The 18,540-nt window shown below is 55.8% G+C and overlaps 6 protein-coding genes across 6 annotated transcripts; 3 read left to right on the top strand and 3 right to left on the bottom strand.

Annotated features, from left to right (window-relative positions):
* Positions 1-233: 233 nt before the first annotated feature.
* Positions 234-1,241, top strand: ACO1O0_005404 (uncharacterized protein; the record flags this gene model as incomplete). Its single annotated transcript, XM_083194826.1, has 2 exons — positions 234-239; positions 264-1,241. 2 exons carry the CDS (start codon positions 234-236, stop codon positions 1,239-1,241), a joined length of 984 nt encoding a protein of 327 aa, XP_083049739.1.
* Positions 1,242-2,510: 1,269 nt separating this feature from the next.
* On the top strand, positions 2,511-3,284 carry ACO1O0_005403 (polysaccharide lyase family 20 protein; the record flags this gene model as incomplete). The annotated part of the gene is made up of 1 exon (XM_083194825.1): positions 2,511-3,284. The coding sequence occupies one exon, from the start codon at positions 2,511-2,513 to the stop codon at positions 3,282-3,284; it is 774 nt and encodes a 257-aa protein (XP_083049738.1).
* Positions 3,285-3,766: 482 nt separating this feature from the next.
* On the top strand, positions 3,767-5,053 carry ACO1O0_005402 (uncharacterized protein; the record flags this gene model as incomplete). Its single annotated transcript, XM_083194824.1, has 2 exons — positions 3,767-3,838; positions 3,896-5,053. The coding sequence occupies 2 exons, from the start codon at positions 3,767-3,769 to the stop codon at positions 5,051-5,053; spliced, it is 1,230 nt and encodes a 409-aa protein (XP_083049737.1).
* A 216-nt stretch (positions 5,054-5,269) lies between these two features.
* On the bottom strand, positions 5,270-6,203 carry ACO1O0_005401 (uncharacterized protein; the record flags this gene model as incomplete). Its single annotated transcript, XM_083194823.1, has 2 exons — positions 5,270-6,050; positions 6,199-6,203. The coding sequence occupies 2 exons, from the start codon at positions 6,201-6,203 to the stop codon at positions 5,270-5,272; spliced, it is 786 nt and encodes a 261-aa protein (XP_083049736.1).
* Positions 6,204-6,833: 630 nt separating this feature from the next.
* On the bottom strand, positions 6,834-8,529 carry ACO1O0_005400 (uncharacterized protein; the record flags this gene model as incomplete). Its single annotated transcript, XM_083194822.1, is given in 3 exon segments — positions 6,834-6,888; positions 6,906-8,498; positions 8,525-8,529. 3 exon segments carry the CDS (start codon positions 8,527-8,529, stop codon positions 6,834-6,836), a joined length of 1,653 nt encoding a protein of 550 aa, XP_083049735.1.
* Positions 8,530-11,379: 2,850 nt separating this feature from the next.
* Positions 11,380-17,644, bottom strand: SEN1 (SEN1 N terminal-domain-containing protein; the record flags this gene model as incomplete). Its single annotated transcript, XM_083194821.1, has 4 exons — positions 11,380-11,434; positions 11,520-11,644; positions 11,706-17,238; positions 17,292-17,644. The coding sequence occupies 4 exons, from the start codon at positions 17,642-17,644 to the stop codon at positions 11,380-11,382; spliced, it is 6,066 nt and encodes a 2,021-aa protein (XP_083049734.1).
* Positions 17,645-18,540: the final 896 nt, after the last annotated feature.

The raw sequence follows: 18,540 nt of genomic DNA, 5'->3' as shown, positions 1-18,540 counted from the left end.
AGCTCACCACATGATAAAGTTTCTCAGTAACAGTGTAGTGCATTAAATGTGGCTTACATAATCACGCACAAACATTCGAGTCCGAGCTTGATGCAGCTCCTACCTACGAGACGGTGCCACATTGCACCAACTTTGTCCCAACGAGACGCACAGGACATCACTCGAGGCCTGCGTCTGACTCCCTCGAGTCCGGCGAAGATGGTCCACGGCAGTCCGGCACTCTCATTATCACAATGGCGGTAGCACGAGCTTCCCTACGCCAGAAGCTCTGCTCTGCGCCACTCGCTCCCATCTGCCTCTCACCCACGACGAGCCCCAGGGCCTTCTTCTCCTCGACCGCAAACCGCCCGGCCGGGCCGCCATCCACACGACGAATGATACCCGAAGGGTGCAAGCCTTTCTTCCGCTCCGACGGGACACTCACCACCACCCAGACCAACCTTAACTTTCTCCGAGAGTACGATATCACCCATGACAACGGCGAGGTCTCCCGAACCCCGCCTCATGGCGCCGGCAAGGCTCCCTACGCCCAGTTTGCAAAGTTTGGCGTCATGGTAAACTTCACGCCCAAACACGTCATCTCCCCGTACCACGTGGCATTCCTCGACCCTCGGGGCCACCCCCTCGCGCCCCAGCACCGCGAGCGTTACGCGAACAAGGCCCTGACGCAGCCCATCTGGTTTATCACGACAAGCACCTCAAGCGCCAAGGCTGTGGTGCGCATCACTGCTCAGAGAAGGATCCGGGCGGCGGTGTACATGGCCCTGCAGGCCAAGGGATATGACAAGTTTGGCAAAGGGCAGCACGGGGACATCAAGGGCACGGTGTGGATGCATGTTGTAGACCCTCTCCGGGCTGTGTCGAACCCGGACAAGGAGGCCTTTGGGAGGAGCGTGGTGGACGTGATGGAGGCAGTTCAAAAACGCAAGACTGGGCGCGGCAAGGTCGACCAAAAGGACGTTTACTTCTCCGGGGACCGGCGGGGAGGAAACACGTTCCAATCACACGCCGGAAGGCAGACACGGGATACGAACCTTCGTGGCTCATCCCAACGACACCTTGAGAGTGAGACTCGGAATTTCGGCAATCGTGGCTCATCCCAACGTCACCTTGAGAGTGAGACTCGGAATTCCGACACTCGTGGCTCGTCCCAATCGCAGTTCGGGAGGAAGACTCAGAATCCCAACCTTCGTAGCCCAGACGTGGCTTGGCGGAATCCAAGGCCAAGGAAATGGTTATAGGATCTGATCTTGATGCTATAACAGTCACGAGCTACCCAGAGAAGTCGCGGCCGCAACCCTGAGAAGGGTGAGACAAAGAGCAGAGTCCCGCCGAGAAGACAGCAAAGGGATCCCCGGACGATCCTGTTTCATAAGCTCCCCGTGTGTTTAACTCTATGGAGCAAAGGTCTATGGGTACGGTTCGGGGTCTAGACTCCCACGTGTCCCGCAGCTCCGAGTAATTGTAATATTGTATAACATGTAACATTACTGCTACTACATAGTAGCAGTACTAGAGTGGACAGATAGAGATATGTGGGTCATGTATAGGTACTGTAGCGTTTCTGGTCATTCCCGACGAACGGACGATACGGGGGATATGGGTAAATTGCCCATGTTCGATGTCAAACTCCCTCAGTGCTGGTTTACTGGGGATCGACAAGTCACGACCCCGTTTCTGCATAAGAAGATTAGGGGTCTACACAAGAAAACTAGGGCCGGAGCGATGCAATATCGGGTGTGTGGCGCACATCACGAGCTCGCAATACTCCATTAGGCAACTCGTGGGATCCTTCTCAGGGGCTAGGCCGATGGGGACCTAATAGAATTATGTATCCGTACTACTACGGATACTAGTATCATGTATGCAATCCACTAGTAGGTGCTACTCTACGGGCAAATGTTACCTTGCGGCCGCTACTATCTGGATTGGCGCCACATCTGTAAGAGCATTGTTGTTGTCATTGCATAGTATGATTATTGGCCCATCTCTCGGTGCATCAGTGAGGTTTGCCATAGTAATAGGGTTAATACTATGGTGCATGTATTTCGTACATAATAACACGAGACTCGGCGGAGATCTGTAACAGATACGGGGGAGCCGATCTTCTGAAACAAGTTTACCCCCCTTGGCTACGACGTGCTGTGAAACGGGCCGTGAGAGAGCAGACCTAACCTGCCAGGCTGTCACACAGTCGCATTGCCCATAACCAGGGGTCTCAGAGCGCAAGTCTGTAAATCACAACCGCTTGTTGGCTGCCGTAGGATCCAACGCCCAGCCTCGTATAGGTTTCGCCCGGAGATTCTAGTGGGCTGTTCAGTGTACGGATTAGGGAGGTCGTTCTAAATCCTTCCTTTCGGCTCAGCCCTGGAGCCGACTAATATAAGTTAAGCGTGGCTGTCATAGCATCGGCGGTAGGGCTGGCTTCATCGTACATAGCACAAATCCTCAGACCATCGACACCCCTCTGCCTTCCATCTGTGTTATACACACGTCAAGCTTCACCCACCATGGTTGCCTTCAAGTCTCTGGCCGTGGCCTCGCTGGCCGTCTTCCCCGCGGTCTCGCAGGCCAAGCAGATCTTCTACAACTCGGGAAACCTCGACGGCTGGGACTATGTCCGCCAAGAGCACAACGGCAAGGTGCAGGAGGTCACCAACGTCGTCTACGGTGGCGACTCGGCACTCAAGATGAGCCAGAAGTACGATGAGAACTACGATGGCCGCTACCACTCCGAGGTGGACTTCAACGATGGCTACACGCGCGGCGACGACCGCTTCTACGGCTTCGCCTTCCGCCTGCAGGGCGACTGGCAGTTTGAGCAGGGCTACAACATTGCCCAGTTCATCGCCAAGAGGGCCGGCTCCCCCTGCGGCGACGAGTGGATGCCGTCGACCATGATCGCGATCCGCGGCGACCAGCTCTATACGCGCCTCGTCAGCGGCAACTACCGCGAGCCCGACTGCACCCGCAAGATCCAGGGCTTCAACTCGCTGACCAAGATCACCCCGGGCGTCTGGCACACCATCGTGCTCCACAGCAAGTGGGAGAGCGACAACTCAGGCGTGTTCAAGATGTGGTTCGACGGCAAGGTGGTGCTCGACAAGTCGGGCCTGCCCACGACGCTCAATGACGACGAGCACTTCCAGTTCCGCGTCGGGCTGTACGCCAACGCCTGGCACGACGATGGCACCATGGAGGGCGACCAGCCCTTCCGCCAGGTCTGGTACGATGAGATCGCTGTTGGCACCACCTACGAGGACGTTGTGCCCAAGAAGGGCTAAAGTTGGACGGTGCAAGACTGCGGATACTGGTGGTGTTGGTGAAAGAGGTGGTGGATGTTTGCGTTTATAGGAGGCCCCTTTATAATTAGCGCTGCACGTATCTTAATTCAACAGTTCTGCCGTCAATGAAATTGGTAAAATGGGGGGTGACGGTGTGTGTGTTTCCAGGTGAGGATTGGAAGTGAAATGATGATGAAATGCTTAGCACCTAGGTACCTTGACTTATCTGCGTGCACGTGATCGACTCAGGGACGAGCTGTCGCAAGTGGAAGTGAGCTCAGGCACTACTACCAAGTACCAACAACCTGGAAGTCACAAGTACTAGCACCCTCCAACCCCCCTGGTATCGCAACAAAGCTGCACCAGCGCAACCAACTTTTCCTCACGAACGGCCATTCGACTCTGAAACCGACGAATCTACACCGAAACATTGTCCAAGATCAACCCCGACCCCCATCGAGGAGCTCCGTGAGCCAGCCACAATGCTCGTCTCCCTGACCGTCGGCAAAGTCGACGCTGGCGTCACCGTCCTCCTGACGCCAGACAAGCGCCTAGTATGTCGTCCTTTCTTTCAGCTAGCTCGCCCGTGTTAACCGCAATGTCCCATTCAGATCGAATTTCCCTCCATCCTCCTTCCCCCCGACATCTCGTCCGGAAGCATCGTCGACATCACCGTCGGCCAGAACGCCTCCAAGGAGGCCGTCGCCCAGCAAGACTTCCGCGCCCTGCAAGACCAGATATACAGCTCCTTCGGCGCCCGCGAGCCCGCCGTCCCCGTCCTCCGCTGCCGCAATGCCACCCAGACGTCGGTCGTCCTCGAGTGGGACCCCATCGAGCTGGCCACGGCCGACCTGATATCCCTGAGCCTCTACCGCAACGGCCAGAAGGCCGGCAACATCCCCCGCCCCATGCAGATGCACAGCACCAAGATCAGCGGCCTGGCTGTCGACACAGAGTACACGTTCCACCTGGTCCTGCGCACCACCGCCGGCACCTTTGCCAGCGACAAGGTCGCCGTGCGCACCCACAAGATGACCGACCTGAGCGGCATCACCATCACCACCGGCATCCTGCCGAGCTCCACGAGGGAGAAGCTGGCTGAGGCGGTGGACAGAATCGGCGCCAAGATTGTCGACGGCGTGCGTATCGACACGACGCACTTTGTCACCACCGAGGGCCGCGGCCAGGCCTGGGAGAAGGCGGTCGAGACCAACATCCCCGTCGTGCGGCCCGAGTGGGTTGAGGCGTGCGAGAAGAACGGCCGCATTCTGGGTGTCACCAAGTTCTACCTGGACGCCATGCGGCCAGGCCCGCCCAGCGACGACCAATTGCCTGCGCCGCCAGTCGTGCCGGAGCCCGCTCCCGAGCCGAAAGCCCAGCAGCCTGCGCCTAGCACAGTACAGAACGGCAAGAGCGAAGAAGAGGGGGGGGAGAAGCCCGCGACTCCGCCCAAGGGCGGCGACGACTCGGACGATGATTCAGAGACGGAGGACGACCAAGAGGAACCCGAGCAGAAGGCCAAGGCGAGTTCGGAGCCGAAATCGATAGCTACTCCAGACCAGGATGAGCAGAAAGTGAGGTTAGAGGACAAGGAGGAACATCAAGTAGCCCTGAGGCCGGCCTCCAAGGAGCAAGAAACGGAGGATGACGAAGACGACCAAGAGGAAGAAGACGAGGGCGAGGACAAGGAGTCGGACGAGAAGGAGAGCGCAGAGAAGGAGAAGACCTCGACCCCGGATGGCTCCTCGTTCCATAACGTCGCCCTATAGACATTCCATCACGTTTTAACCAGGCGGCCGGGGGGGGTTCATCGGGGTCCAAAAAAGGAGGGGCGCCAGCCCCATTATACAGTCTACGAACCATCAGCTACAGCGGAGACCTAGCCAGCAACTACTGTAATCAACACCTATCGCTTCAAACAATTACCCCCCACCCTTTTCTTCCCAACCTCGCATTGACATACCTTAACATGGGGAGTTTTCCACTCACGGAGGGACCTCTTCGTTCTTCCAGTCCCAACACCTGCCCCTCTGGCTCACCTCCAGCCCGCGAATCACATCCACCATGCGCTCGGCCGCATACTCTGGGCTGAACAGCTTCCCCTCCCCCACGCTGCCCCAGAACTCCCTGCTCAGGCCCGTCCTCACCGTCCCCGGGTGGTACGCCATGGCCAGCGCCTTGTCGCCGCACCGCCCCCGCAGGTAGATGTCGAAGCCCCTGGCCACGCTGGTCACGGCGGCCTTGCTCGCGCGGTACGAGTACCACCCGCCGGCGCGGTTGTCGGCGGTGGAGCCCACGCGCGCCGACATGCTGAGCCAGGTGGCGTGGCCCGGCAGGCGGACGCGGTCCTCGCGGGGTGACGGGTCCAGCGCGGTGGCCCTCCGCGGGAGGAAGTCGCAGAAGTGCTTGACGAGGAGCAGCGGGCCGAGGGTGTTGATGCGGAGGGTCTCGAGGGCGTTGTGGGCATCGATCTGGCGCGGGTTCTTCTCCGGCTGGAGCAGCACGCCCGGGATGGCGCAGGCCAGGCGGAGGTGGTGTGTCTGGGGCGGGAAGAGCTCTGCGGCGCGGGCGGCGGCGGCGGCGATGGAGGACTCGTCGGTGACGTCGCAGGTGACGATGGAGAGGCGCGGGGCGACCAGATCGGGCGAGGGGAAGTCCTGGAGGAGGGAGGACTTGGTGGAGGAGGGGTCGCGGCGGGTGGTGGCCAGGATGGGGAGGGTGGTTGTCTGCAGGAGGCGCCTAGTGAGGGCGTGCCCAATGCCGCGGCTGGAGGGGCAGATGAAAATCCAAGGAGAGGACATGGCGAGCAGTGGAAGTTACTATTAGTAGGTATGTGGTAAAGCCAAGGTGTATATATCACCACTTGCCATGTCGATGATGCGCTCAAGAAAGGGGTCCATAATCCATAACACACGTCATGCCGGCTCATGCCAGATCCAAGTGGGTTGCCGTAGTGGGTCGTCCCCAGATCTCAGATCCCGCCTCCCGCTGTCTGGTTTGGGGATCGGAACATGTCTAATTCTCGATTCTCGATTCTCCATTCTCAGATTTCCCATCACATTCCCGCATCGTGTTTCAAAAACTAACCCAGTTCATCAATTGATCCAAGCGTCTGTTCGCCCTCGCGTCCCCGCCTCCCAATCTTCCCCAACCGAAGGCTCATGATAGCATCTACCCTTGTTATTCGTACATGACTAGCTAGCCTCCCATGCTGCTGCTGTTGATGATGATGATACGGCATGAATCCAACCAACGCTCGCTGTGAATAACACGACCTAACACTCGAGAAAGGAAATGTCCGTCTAGACGTGTCATAGCCGCCTGCCTCCCGGCTATATCATTCGCCCCTGGCAATGAGCATGGAGCACTCCTCCTTGTCTCATCTGTCGCAGTCGGGCCGCACCCGCCAGCTCCCTCATCAACGGCTCAATGGTCCCCAGACCCGTTACATCGTCACTACCTGCGCTGCCGCAGCATCCTTCCCCGTATATCTGTCCTGACGTGTCCGTGTACATCCTTGTTTCTCCATTTTGTGACACACGGTGTGAGCTACAGGCTCGTCGAAGAGGCACCGATGCAAATTCTCGATTCCTCCTCGCCCCCGCTGCTTCATCGTCTGACATGTATGCCCTCTCGTGGATATTCTCCTGAGACGAGGATTCGGCATTGCGATGGAGGTTGTCTAGAACGGGGACGAGGGCCCGCAACCACACATCGCCGTTTCGCTCCAATCGGTCTACTCGACGCTCCATGTCGCGAAAGCGATGCTCTCTATAGGCCTCGTACAGGCGCAGGATTTCCTTGTCGAGCGCCTGCGTGTTGTCGCGCAGCTCCTCCGGGACTCTGGTGGCAAACTGTTTGGCCCTCGCCTGGACCGCCGCCCTCACCTCTTTTGGTGTGCGCCCCTGCTCTCGGAAGGCTTTCCATTCCCGTCGGCGCGCTAGGGAAGTACGGTCGAGCGAGTTGTGCCTGGCGACAGGGGAGCAATGAGGTGGCGGGGACGGCACAAGCCGAGAACCATCACTAATATCGGGGGGCATTCCGGTGACAACTTGATCCTCCGGTTCTGGTGGCTCTGATTCCAGCGGCGCCGATGAGTATGTCAGCGCAGGCGTCGGCGGTGTATCCTCCGGCGTTGGACAGGGCTCAACATTGATGACAACTTGGATAGGGCTGAAGGTCGGTTGTCTCTTTCCCCCGGCATCCTTCTCGCTGTCCTCCTGCTGTCGCTTGTTCCGTAGAGCTTCCATATCTCTGTGTTTACGCTCGCGCACACGATCTCGACGGCTGTGCGCCGACACAGGCCTTGCTGAACTAGAATCGTCTTGGCACGATCCTAGGCGATTCTCCCCCGGGATGCTGTCGCCGGATCCTTGGGTGGTGTCCACGGCCTCCTTTGCTGGCGCGCCCTTCCCCATCATTGCAGTTGGGCTGGATTTGACTCGGACCAGCTTCTTGTCCCTCAATGGCCAGTCATCTTCTCCCATGGCCGAACTCCCATAATTGATTCGGGGTTGCCTCTCACTTCGAGACCTAGCCAGATTCATTCTTGGACTCCCGGGTTGCGAAAGTATCCCATCAATGGACATGGGTTGACCCAGAGTCCGGTTCCCCATAGAGGACCCTCGTGTGGGGAATCCTGACACCGTCCCTTGGCTCGATGGGCGTACCATGGGCATTTCCGGGGTGGTGCCATTGTCCCGTTGGTATAGAGAAACTGTACCCCGACTCAGCGGTGGAGGGGGCGGAAAGAAACCCTGGATGCCGGCCCGGCCACCTCGAGATGGGGTCCGAGGTAGAGGTCCACACTGCGTGTATGGCCGAGACAAGAAATGCGAGGTAGACGATGGTGTTTGGCGACCCTCGCTGGCCGTCTTCAACACGGTCACCATGCCCTTCTCGTTCACCACAGTCCGTATCGGATTCACATTACCGCCATTGGCCTTTAAATCCTCCCGAGTATAGATGGGATACTGCGACCGTGGTCTATTGCCCATCGGAGATGCCTCTAGCGGAATCGTGATGGCAATGTGCCTATGTCCCCCAATGGTAGTCCCCGAGACGGCCGTGTCTGGCAACCGGATCGAAGGGGGTTCGCGGGCGGCCGACTTGCTGCGCTTGGGAATTTTGGCCCACCTCAGCCACCTCCCCCGTTCATCGTCTGTCCCATCCTCGGGGATGGACATGAAGTTGTCTCGTGGCGGCTCGTGGTTTCTCAAGAAGTCGACTAGGTCAGTGACCCCATCCTGTCTAAGAGTATGGCGGCGTGAGGAAGGGGGGTCCAGAGAGTCGTGAAGGCGGCGGTGGAAGTCCTCGAGGCTGTCAAGGATGTTGGATGCTGACTTGGCACGGTGTGGCCTGTTTGCCCGCTTGGTGTTTCCAACAGACGTACGAGGCCGGGCCCGAGAGGACAAGAGAGTTGGGTCAAGAAAATATGAGGAGCCACCACCCTCCCCAGCAGCCGTTAAGCCGGGGGCGATGGCCATTATAGGGTTATGAGGCGTCGTTATATCTGAGACACGGCGTCCATATGGGTCGTATGCGGCTCGGCTACGTACAGCGATCATCAATGAACGGCATTCGTCCTTGTGACACCTGACTCGGTCAGTTTCTTGTAATGGGATTTTATCATGGGCGTTGGTGTAAGCACCAACCTTGGCCAACTTATTCTGCTTCTCTCCGCCAGAACCAACACGCACTCGCTGCCAGTGCCAACCCAACTGCTTCGTCGTAAAACCGAGAGCCCTTTGCCTATTCGTATAGACGATCACATGAGCGCTGGCCGCTGGCTAGCTGCAGACGGTGGTTACACCCAGCAATAGTAGCTGAAACCTTGGTCCCCCACGACCACGATGACGCTAGACGACCGAGTCGTAATTAGACACACCGCTCTACCTCAAGACAATGTCCTGGGCAGACGCACGTCACTCGAGTGAGATGACTTGAGGAGAAAAGAGGCGAAAGGAAGTTTGGGAGGAAAAGAAAGTAAGCCACCCAAGATCGGCGGGTAGGGGGAGATTATCACCGGTTCTGCTCAGGTCGACTCCAAGCGACCCATCGTCACGGGCCTGGGCCACGGCTTTGCCACGCTAAACAAAAGCAATGGCGAGGACGGCGTCCAATTGTCTTCGCCGACAACCCCGGACGCTGTTCGCCACGTCTTGCGACTGCAGACAGGTAAACCTGGCAGTGCGAGATTGTCTAATGTAGGGCTGTCCGGGTCCCATCACTATCACACCAATGCGCAGTCGTCCCCAACTACCGGGCCAAGACTTACATATATTGCACTTTAGTGAGGCTCCCGCTTGGAGGAGCTGGTCGTTCCCTGAGCGCAGCACAAGAGCCTCGTCATGATAGTAGATACACCGCGAAGGAACACGTGTACGAGTAGCATCCTCCTGAGCTCCGAGGGCTGATTGCTTGCTCACGGACTGCCAATCCCACTCTGTAATATTCAACGAGAGCTTCCTTTCCTTTTTTTTCCCTGGCGCCCCCTTCTGACTGGGGAGTCTAACAAGGAACAGGGCCAACCATGGTCAAGCTCGGTCGTCGTTAGCGGAGACCATCCCTGCAAGGGACCGGGGGGTTGATCACCGGTGCGTTGACTGGCCCACGGGTGACGCATTGGCCCCTTGCCGGCCTGTCAGTCTCTGTTGTTACCCTGTTAGTCTCTGCCCCAGTTGCTTGGACCGCCCACCGCGTGCGCCGTTTGGCGGGCGGCCCCCTTTTGCGGGATGACACCAGAGTGGCAGAGACGTCCACCCAGTCCATCCAGCCCATCCAGCCCACCACGGGCCTCGGGCCTTCGCAAATCACAACCGTGTTGTTGCCCACTGCCGATCAAGCGGCAGCTGATGGAGTGCCCCTTGCGTGGAGAGTCAAGACTCAAGGAAATATGACCTGACGTTGGCTTGCAGGAGAAATGAAGACCAGAAAATCACAAGCCCTTTCCGGTCCCGGCAAGTAGTACGAAGTACAGTAAGTAGGTAGTGAGTACTACTTGCCTACTTACCTCATCATTAGCAAATTGTCGTCCTGCTGCAGGCACAAGGGACGGTTGCAGCAATTTCTAGAGGCTCCTGCCGGTACTTGTGTCTCTCTTACCGATTTGCGAGATGTAAATTGGGGCTCACCTGCCTGTTGGCTTACATGAGGTGTTGAGGTGTCAGGTAGTAATTGTAGATTAACATCGCGACTGCCTTATCGTCATCGACGTCGCCAACACATCAAGTCATCAACCTCCAAGGCCTCAAACTTAACGCGGGGCAACTGTGGCAGTCTAACAGATGACTTGCAGCTTATCCCCTGGCGCCAACTGAACACGCCTTGGCTTGTCATCAACGTTTGAAAGGACTGTCCCGAGAACTCGGGTCCATCCTAGTGCCAACGGTGGGAAAGCCTCACGGCCTGTCAAAGTACATGGCGCTGTTCCTTGCGGATGCTATAGGCGCGATAGTTTACCAGGACCATTGCACTCGTAGGTACGACGTATGGATCTGGCCTGCGCAAATCAAGCATCTGGATGGAGACCAGACCAAAGAGCCCAGGCGCAAACTCCCAGTCGAAAGTCTTGAGCGCTGGCGCCAAAGAGGCGCCGCCACAAACAAGAATGCCGTCTATCCCACCATGCACCAGTGCGCTTCTCTCCTTATCTAACTACCTGAGGGGGTTCAACCGCGGTCTCAAACGCTGTAATGTCTCCCAACCCGGATATAGACTCGTGTGAATGCACACGAATACGCCGCCCTAACAACCCACTCTGATACCCCCCCCCCCCCCCCCCCCCCCCCCCCCCCAAAGATGCAAATGACACTCATGTTCCCTTGTAAACCACGAGAACGCAACGAAGCCCGTAACGCCGGTATATGCCTTGCCCTAAATACACTATGCTGCAGAATCTTGATATGTGAAACTACTACGGAAGCTCCTAGTTTTCCCCTAATGGCTACTTCTTCCTGGGGACAAAAAGACTTGGTTTTGGCTTCGGTCTTCGAGGTCCAGGAGGCGCGTTCCGAGGAGCATTCCCCTGTGTCGGCATCTGAGTGGGGGAGCAAGTTAGCCCAGTTATTAATCCAACACATGGGAAGGTAGCTACTTACTGGAGGTCCTCGATTACGCGCTTGGTGGTCAGAAGATGCCTGGCCTTGCGGCTGGGCTGTATGATTCATCTTCGGAACTGCTGAGGAAGTGGTAGTAGGTGGGGGCCGCTCCGGCGGCGTCATCCCCAAAACTGACATCGCCGATGGATCCATAGGTGGCTTCGGCGGCTTCGGTGGTGCCTTCAATGGTGCCTTTGGTGCCTTGCTTGGCTTCTGTCCAAACTTGCCCGTCAGTGTGGATCGGTGTCCGTCGCCGGCAATCTGTCTTGTTGTTAGAGCACTGCGGTTGATCAGAGAGCTGTCTCGCTCGTATCGGACATACCCTCTTGGCGCCAGGTTGGCTGGCCTCAGGGCCATCCAACGCCCGCTTCTTCGTCTCTGGAGCTTGTGGCTTGTCGGCGGATGTATGGATTATGGGCGGACCGTCTGACCGGGGAGGTGCGGGCGCTAGATTGCCGACCCCGAGGCCTGGGACGCTTCCTTCATTAGGTCGTGGTGGTTCGGTCCTGCCAGATGATGTCCGCTGTTGAGGCGGTACGTCGTGCATTGCAACATCTTCGTTGTTAGTTTGGGCTGGCGTGGAATCCCTGCTCGCCATTTCTGACGCGTTTGGGCTCTGCTCCAAAGGCTTCCGGAACTTCGCGAGAATATCGCCCGAGGTGTAGCAATCGCGGGCCCGGGCGTCTTCGATGAGCTTCTTCCAGAATTCACCCTGAACAAGAGCTCGCGAGTCACCCAGGATCCAGAGTGATGATTTGGCACGTGTCAGACCAACGTTCATACGCCGAATATCTGTCATGAAACCAATGCCACCTGTCGAGCTAGCTCGCACACAGGAGAAGATGATGATCTCGCACTCGCGACCTTGGAAGGCGTCTGTTGTGTTGAACTCAATCATATCTGTGATACCTTCGCCATACCGGGCCCTGAAACGGTTGCGCAACTCATACAGTTGGGCTTTGTATGGCGTAATGATACCAATCTTTTGCTTCAGATCACACTCCCGATAGTCTTTGCTGAACCGCTCGTACATCTGCAAGGCAACGTCGAGTTCTCGAGTGTTGACCAGCGATTGGCCCTTGTGGCCGCGCTGTTGGACACCTTGGACATCAAAGAAACGGTATGGGCCGAGAAGGGTGCTCTTGTGCCACGGCTGTTGACGGAGACGCACCATGTCTTGTCCGTCCTTCAATTGCCCCTCGTAGAATTCTTTGCTTGGGAAAGCACTGATCTGAGGGTGCATACGATACTGCATCTCTAGCAAATGCACAGATTTCGGATGGTTCTGTTGCATCCGCACGAACAAGCTCTGGTCGTAGCCGAAACGAGCAGCAGACTGAGAAAGGACGGTTGGGGGGAGCTGTTTTGGGTCACCGACGAGGATACACTTGCAGCATCCGTACTTGAGTGGAATCAGAGCACTCAGCTCGACACACTGGGCAGCCTCATCGATAATCACCGTCTCAAACTCGACGTCCAGGTTGCGGAACATCTCATGGCCACTACCACTCAGTGTCGCACAGAGCACATGTGCTGAGTTTAGGACCTCCTGTTGAATCTGGCGACGGCGCAACTCCATCTCACGTGCAATCGAGTTGCCACTGTCCTTATTGGCATCGATCTGCTTGCCGATCTGCATCTGTTGGCGCTTCAATTCGTCAAAGCGCCGAGATAGGTTGTCATATGTAGCCCGGTCCTGGCCCCTGGCTGCTTCTAGCATTGGCCGCAATTCTGCTAGTTCCTCCTTGACTTTGGCGGCATCATCGTGAAGCTTGTCTCGGTCCGCCTTTGCCTTGTCTCTGGTACCATCCCCCTCAAGACGACTTCTCACCAACTCATCAAGAGTGACATCCTTGACGGCTGCGTTGATAGCGTCGCTTCGTCCAAGACGCAGCACATTGATATTCGACTGCTTTCCGCTGATGCTTTTGATGCCATTTTTGAGTCGGAGGACCAACTCGTCGACAGCGGCGTTGCTCGGGGCGCAAACAAGTAGTTTCTTCGGCCGAGCTTGATTATTGGCTTGGACAGCAGCTCCAGGGCGCATTGGGACTCCCACATGTGTACCAGTCATTTGCGGTCCGAGTTGCTCGGATAGGAGGGCTCCAACCATGGCCACGATGGTTTTCGTCTTTCCAGTTCCAGGAGGGCCCTGAATCAGCGTGAAACCGTCGTTCTCCTGTGCTCCTAAGACGGCCAGTGCTTGGCCGCGGTTAAGTCCCCAGTTGTTCTGCCATTTGTCCACTTTTTCGTCTCCGTATCGGAGAATAGGGGACGGCTCGGCTTTTAGGATCTCATCCATGAGGTCGTAGTACTGCAAACTTTCCAGCGCCGCATACTCTCGCTCGATTGTCGTCATATTCGTTATCTTTAGTCCGTAAACACTGATACCTGGGTTGAGAATAGGTGAGAGCTGGTTGTTGCGGGAGGCAACCCGGTACGTGACCTCGACAAGGTCCTTCTTGTACACGATTCTATGGACCCTTGCCAGACAGTGTTTGGCAGTGGATTCGAGCAATGGGCTCTCGGCCTCGGATACAAGCAAGATGTCGCCTTCAGAAACACCGCGCTCTTTGTTCTGGAGAACCTGCATCGTGAATGTTACCTCTAGGAAGCTGTCAACACTAGCGCGGCTGGCAATCTTCATGCCAAAAGGCCGGGATGTAGCCTCATCTTTGGCCGTGACAAAAGAGCGCCACGCCTCTGATGCAAGAAGCGGGAAAAATGTTTCCTGGTAAGACTTGGGGTTGGAATATACTGTCGCCACCCGGGTGCCTGAAGGGCCGCTCGGGGGGTCGTTGCCTTCGTGGAAAATATCCCAAGCCAAGATAGTATTGTGCAGCTTTTCCATAGGTGGGATGAGACGTGCTCTCATCTCCTTCACAGACCGCTGCTGCTTGACCTTTTTGACGGGCCTCCGCATCTTGTCGCGGAGTGCCTGACGGTTTCGCTTCTCAGCTTCATCCAGCGTCTTCTTGCCACCCGTACTAAGGGCCGCAAGCTGGTTGTCATTGTCAGAATCGGATTCATCCTCAGAATCCTCGTCCGAACTATTAACCATGATTTCGCTTCGAGAATGGTCTTTGGCCGTTACACCGAGGCCTGCCAGACCAGAACCCTCCCCAGCAACCGTCTCTCCCCTTAGCTTCCTCGCACGTGCAATGGCGTCAGCATCGCGCCTAGCCTTTTCTTCCTTCTCACGCTGCCGGCTTGCTTTCAATGCAGAAATTGCATTCTGATCCAGTACCTTGGTCTTTGCTTTGGCTTTGGCTTTGGCTTCGGCCGCTTTTCGAGCTTCCAGCTGCTTCAGGATAGGGCTATCGATAGACTTGCTGAGTTCGCGAACATCGTCTCGATTCGATTTGGTGGTGATTGGGGTTGGGTATGAAGAGCTACCCGATTTGGACCAGGCATCAAGCTTGCTCTGCTTCTTGGCGATATCCTTTGACTTTTCGAGGGAACGGCTGGGGATAGCAGTGCTCTGCTGGGCTTGAACTTCCTCCTCAACGTGGCCCAAAGCCTGAAGGAGTTCCGCCCTCTGCTGGTCCGTCAAGTTTGTTGGTCGACGGTATCGTCCTGGCACCTCAGCTGGCACGCAGGCATCGATAATCAGTCGGCGAGAGTTGTCAGCGATCTCTAGGTTATTTTCGCGGAGTCGCTTGAGAATCTTGCAAAGTACTCTGACGGTGACATCGACGAGCCACCTATCCTTCAGTCGAATCATGTTCTCCATACCTCGGAAGTTGTCTTTGGCAGGCTGGAGAATCCTTTCCATCATGTGCGTGTCGTCCTTGCCTGTGGCCTTAGCAATAACCGAAGTGAGCAAGCCATCCTCAGCAATGAGAGCTTCCGCGAGCTCCATGATCTCGCGACAGAAGTCCTGCATGATGCTATTGGAAATGTATAGAGACCAAGGCTCGATATTGCGACATGCCAATGACACGAAATGCCACTGTTCCTGCCACCACCGGAGGAGCATCGCCACGGATTTCGGTTCCAGACTCCTGACACGCAGAACGCCAGTGGTCATATCACATAAGCCTCGCAGGATATCTCGGCTCATGTGCTGCATGGGTCTGATAGGGTCCCAGGGACACAACTGCTTCGTAAAGTTTGCGGGCGGCTTCAGCACTTTGTCAAGAACAAATAAAGATGCTCCCAGCGTTTGATCAGGATGGAGCTGTGCCATCTGCTCAAAGGCTTGACTTCGCGCGAGTTCGCCAGTCCAGCTCTTGAGCAGTTCTGCTGATGCCTCTCCAACATCGGATTCACCCTGCATAGCCACCCCAACGGCAACCTGAAATGCCCGTTGGCTGGTGAAGAGGCTACTCAGATCTGTTGTGTCCAGCTCGGAGATTCGGCTGAATATCCTGGCAAGGACGTCCGTAGTGCTGCTCAGTGTTTGATTGAACAGCCTGCTGGACTCTTCCAGGTGGTTTTCCTTCTTCTTGGGCCGTATCTGCTCCAATCTTACTAGGGGTTCTAGCGCCAGCAAGAAATCTTCAGCCAGGTCTGCTTGTTGAGAAGACGCATCAAACATCTCTACCACGCCCTCCCAAAAGTCCCTGGACTGTCTCTGGATGGCAGACTGGATATGCCCGCCCCCGTGCAGCGTGTGATACTCTACTGAGAAGAGCTTCATATCTAATCTCATGGCGGAAACCATGACTTTGCGGGCAGCTGCAGAAACATGGAAAGACCTCCAACCGACATGCTCTTCTTTCGGCGTTTGCAACTGGTTTAAGAGTAATGTCTTGTGCTTCATAACCATGTTGAAAGCACAGTTGGCGTAGAGGTGGGTCGTCCCGGACCCCGTTGTCTCCTGGTCGAGGAATGTTTCCATGGTAAAGTTGAGAGCATCAAACCCCGCGCGAATACAAGCAGCCTGTCCAGGCTCCCCAATGCCTCGGTCTTTTGCCAACGTCTCGAAAAGAGTATGGAGAAGGACCTCACAAGCGTCATATCGCCTGTCCCGCCCTAACGACTGGAGCCAAGGGCCAATCCATGACGTCGGGAACGGAACACCCTCGGGTCCCGATTCAAACCCGCTCCAGCAGTCCTCAAGAGATTGGCGGAGAAGGGTCGGATAGACAGGACTGCCAAAAATAAGGTCGGCAATGACATTTGGTCGTGCGTCACCAACAACATCCCAGAAGGCCTTAGGTGACTTCTTGATGAGGCTCGTAAGTACCCGAAGGCAAACAACCAGAACCCCCTCGCACTTGCAGAACTGGATGTGGCGGAACAGCAAATCGTAAATGTGTGGGCAACCAGGTTTCACTTCCAGACTGCGAAGACGACCAAGGATCAGCTGGTCGTTGAGAGCCTTCAAGATTTTCTCGAACCCCAGCCAAAAACGCTCGATCTCTGGGTACATCTCCGGTTGAGTAACATCTTTTCGGCTGATATCGTCAATAGCAACGATGAGGCCACCGCTGACAGCCCAGTCAAACTGCTCCTCTGTCATTGACTCTGAGTCGATATTCTTCCAGTTTTCGTGGGCCCAATTCCGTCGATCTTCGTTCTTCTGGTCGAAAAGAAAATACGTCATCCCTGGGAGAGGGTCTTTGGTTCCGAGCTTCAAATACGTCTTGCCCTGCAGCCGCATGAAGACATACTGGAACGTCGTGCGTTGCTCAGGGTTTGCCATGTAGGCAACGCAGCAGAGCGCCTCGTAGACTGCAATGTGCACCTCCGGAAGATGGCTCCCAAAGGCAGATTTCTTGAAGACTGTCCCCGTCGACTCAATCTTCTCGATAAATTCCTTAGCCCAAGTGAGATTATGATCGATCCGGCTGATGTCGAGGCGGTCGAGCAAGTCTCGTATCTGGAAAACAGCATCTTCGTTCCAGCGCCTATATCCGTCAGCACTAGACAATTCCAACCCAAATTGTAAAGGTGATCATACTCGGCGAATTTATTGAGGTGGGCTCGGCGCTTCATGTGCCAGTTGAGGACACAGTCCGAGCAATACTTCAGACACCCATCCAACCGGTTGGTGAAGTCTTCGAGCCATTTGCCGGCATCGCGCTTGTCAAAGCCAAAAATCAGGCTATTCCAATATGTAATTTCTATCCGACTCTCTCCATCCTCAATGCGCTTCTTTTTTTCGTCGATCGAGATCTCGGAAGTCGGGTCGTCTAGAGTTCGGTAGTTCTCGGCATCTTCATCTGAAATCTTGGGACACAGGAGGTGGTGCTCGCTGGGAATCTCCTGGAGCTTCTCGAACCATTTCGCCAACTCCTCGTTAAGGTCCGTCATCGTATCTATCCGTCCTAGGGAAGAACATTTCGAGGTGATGCCAAGCACAGAGGGACGCCGAGGGCGTTGGATCGGAGCGCGAGGCGAACGCGAAAGGAGAATCAACCTACAACGGCTGAGAGGTTTGTGTTTGAGATTCCTTGAGAAGTATTAGAGCCCACTGCTACATGCAACAGACAGAGCAGAGGAAGAGGAGGTGGCCAGGCGATGCTAGAGCAGGCACCTGGATAGATGGAAGGCAGGCAGGCACATGGGGAAAACTGAGAGCGCAAAAGACACCTGAATGCCAAACTAACAAGGGATAAAAGGGAATACCGTCACATCACTAGCAATAGACTTACCTGTAGGAAAGAGGTACGATCCAAGCCCTTTGAGTCCCCTACCGTGGATGCTATGCGGTGGTGGTTTAGGCGATGAAGAAATGAGCGAGATTGAGTTACCCCGACGCCCAAAACCACAAACGCGCTTTTGGGACAAACTCGCGCCAAATTTGGAGCTCTGTTGCAGGGTGTTTAATGGGGACGGGAAAAGTGGGGCATTTAAAGGTTGGGCCTCTATCAACACTAAAACCTTCCGAATCTCTGACTTCACTCCATTCAAATAGTAGTACTCCGTAGTCGAGCCATGCTACTCTTGAGTACCTGCTATGCTTCTTTTCGGCTCAAGGTAGGACAATAGATTCTAGAGGATTCGCGAGAAGGCGCCTCGATAACACCTAGAGCGACTGACTGGTCTGTCTTGTAGGACAGTCACTCTCACCCAGCCCAACACACCTGTGCATGCGGTCCTCAAGCACCAGAAGAATGCGACGCGACCACGGAACCGTAATATTCACTACCTGCTAAGCTTTTTATATACAGCGACAAAGATATATATATTTATTAGATGCCACTTGA

Source organism: Amphichorda felina (genome assembly GCF_050947745.1).
Source record: "Amphichorda felina strain 45539 chromosome Unknown scaffold_5, whole genome shotgun sequence".
Classification (NCBI taxonomy): Eukaryota; Fungi; Ascomycota; class Sordariomycetes; order Hypocreales; family Bionectriaceae; genus Amphichorda; species Amphichorda felina.
Note: the sequence above shows the minus strand (reverse complement) of the source record. Positions and strands in the feature narration are given on the sequence as shown.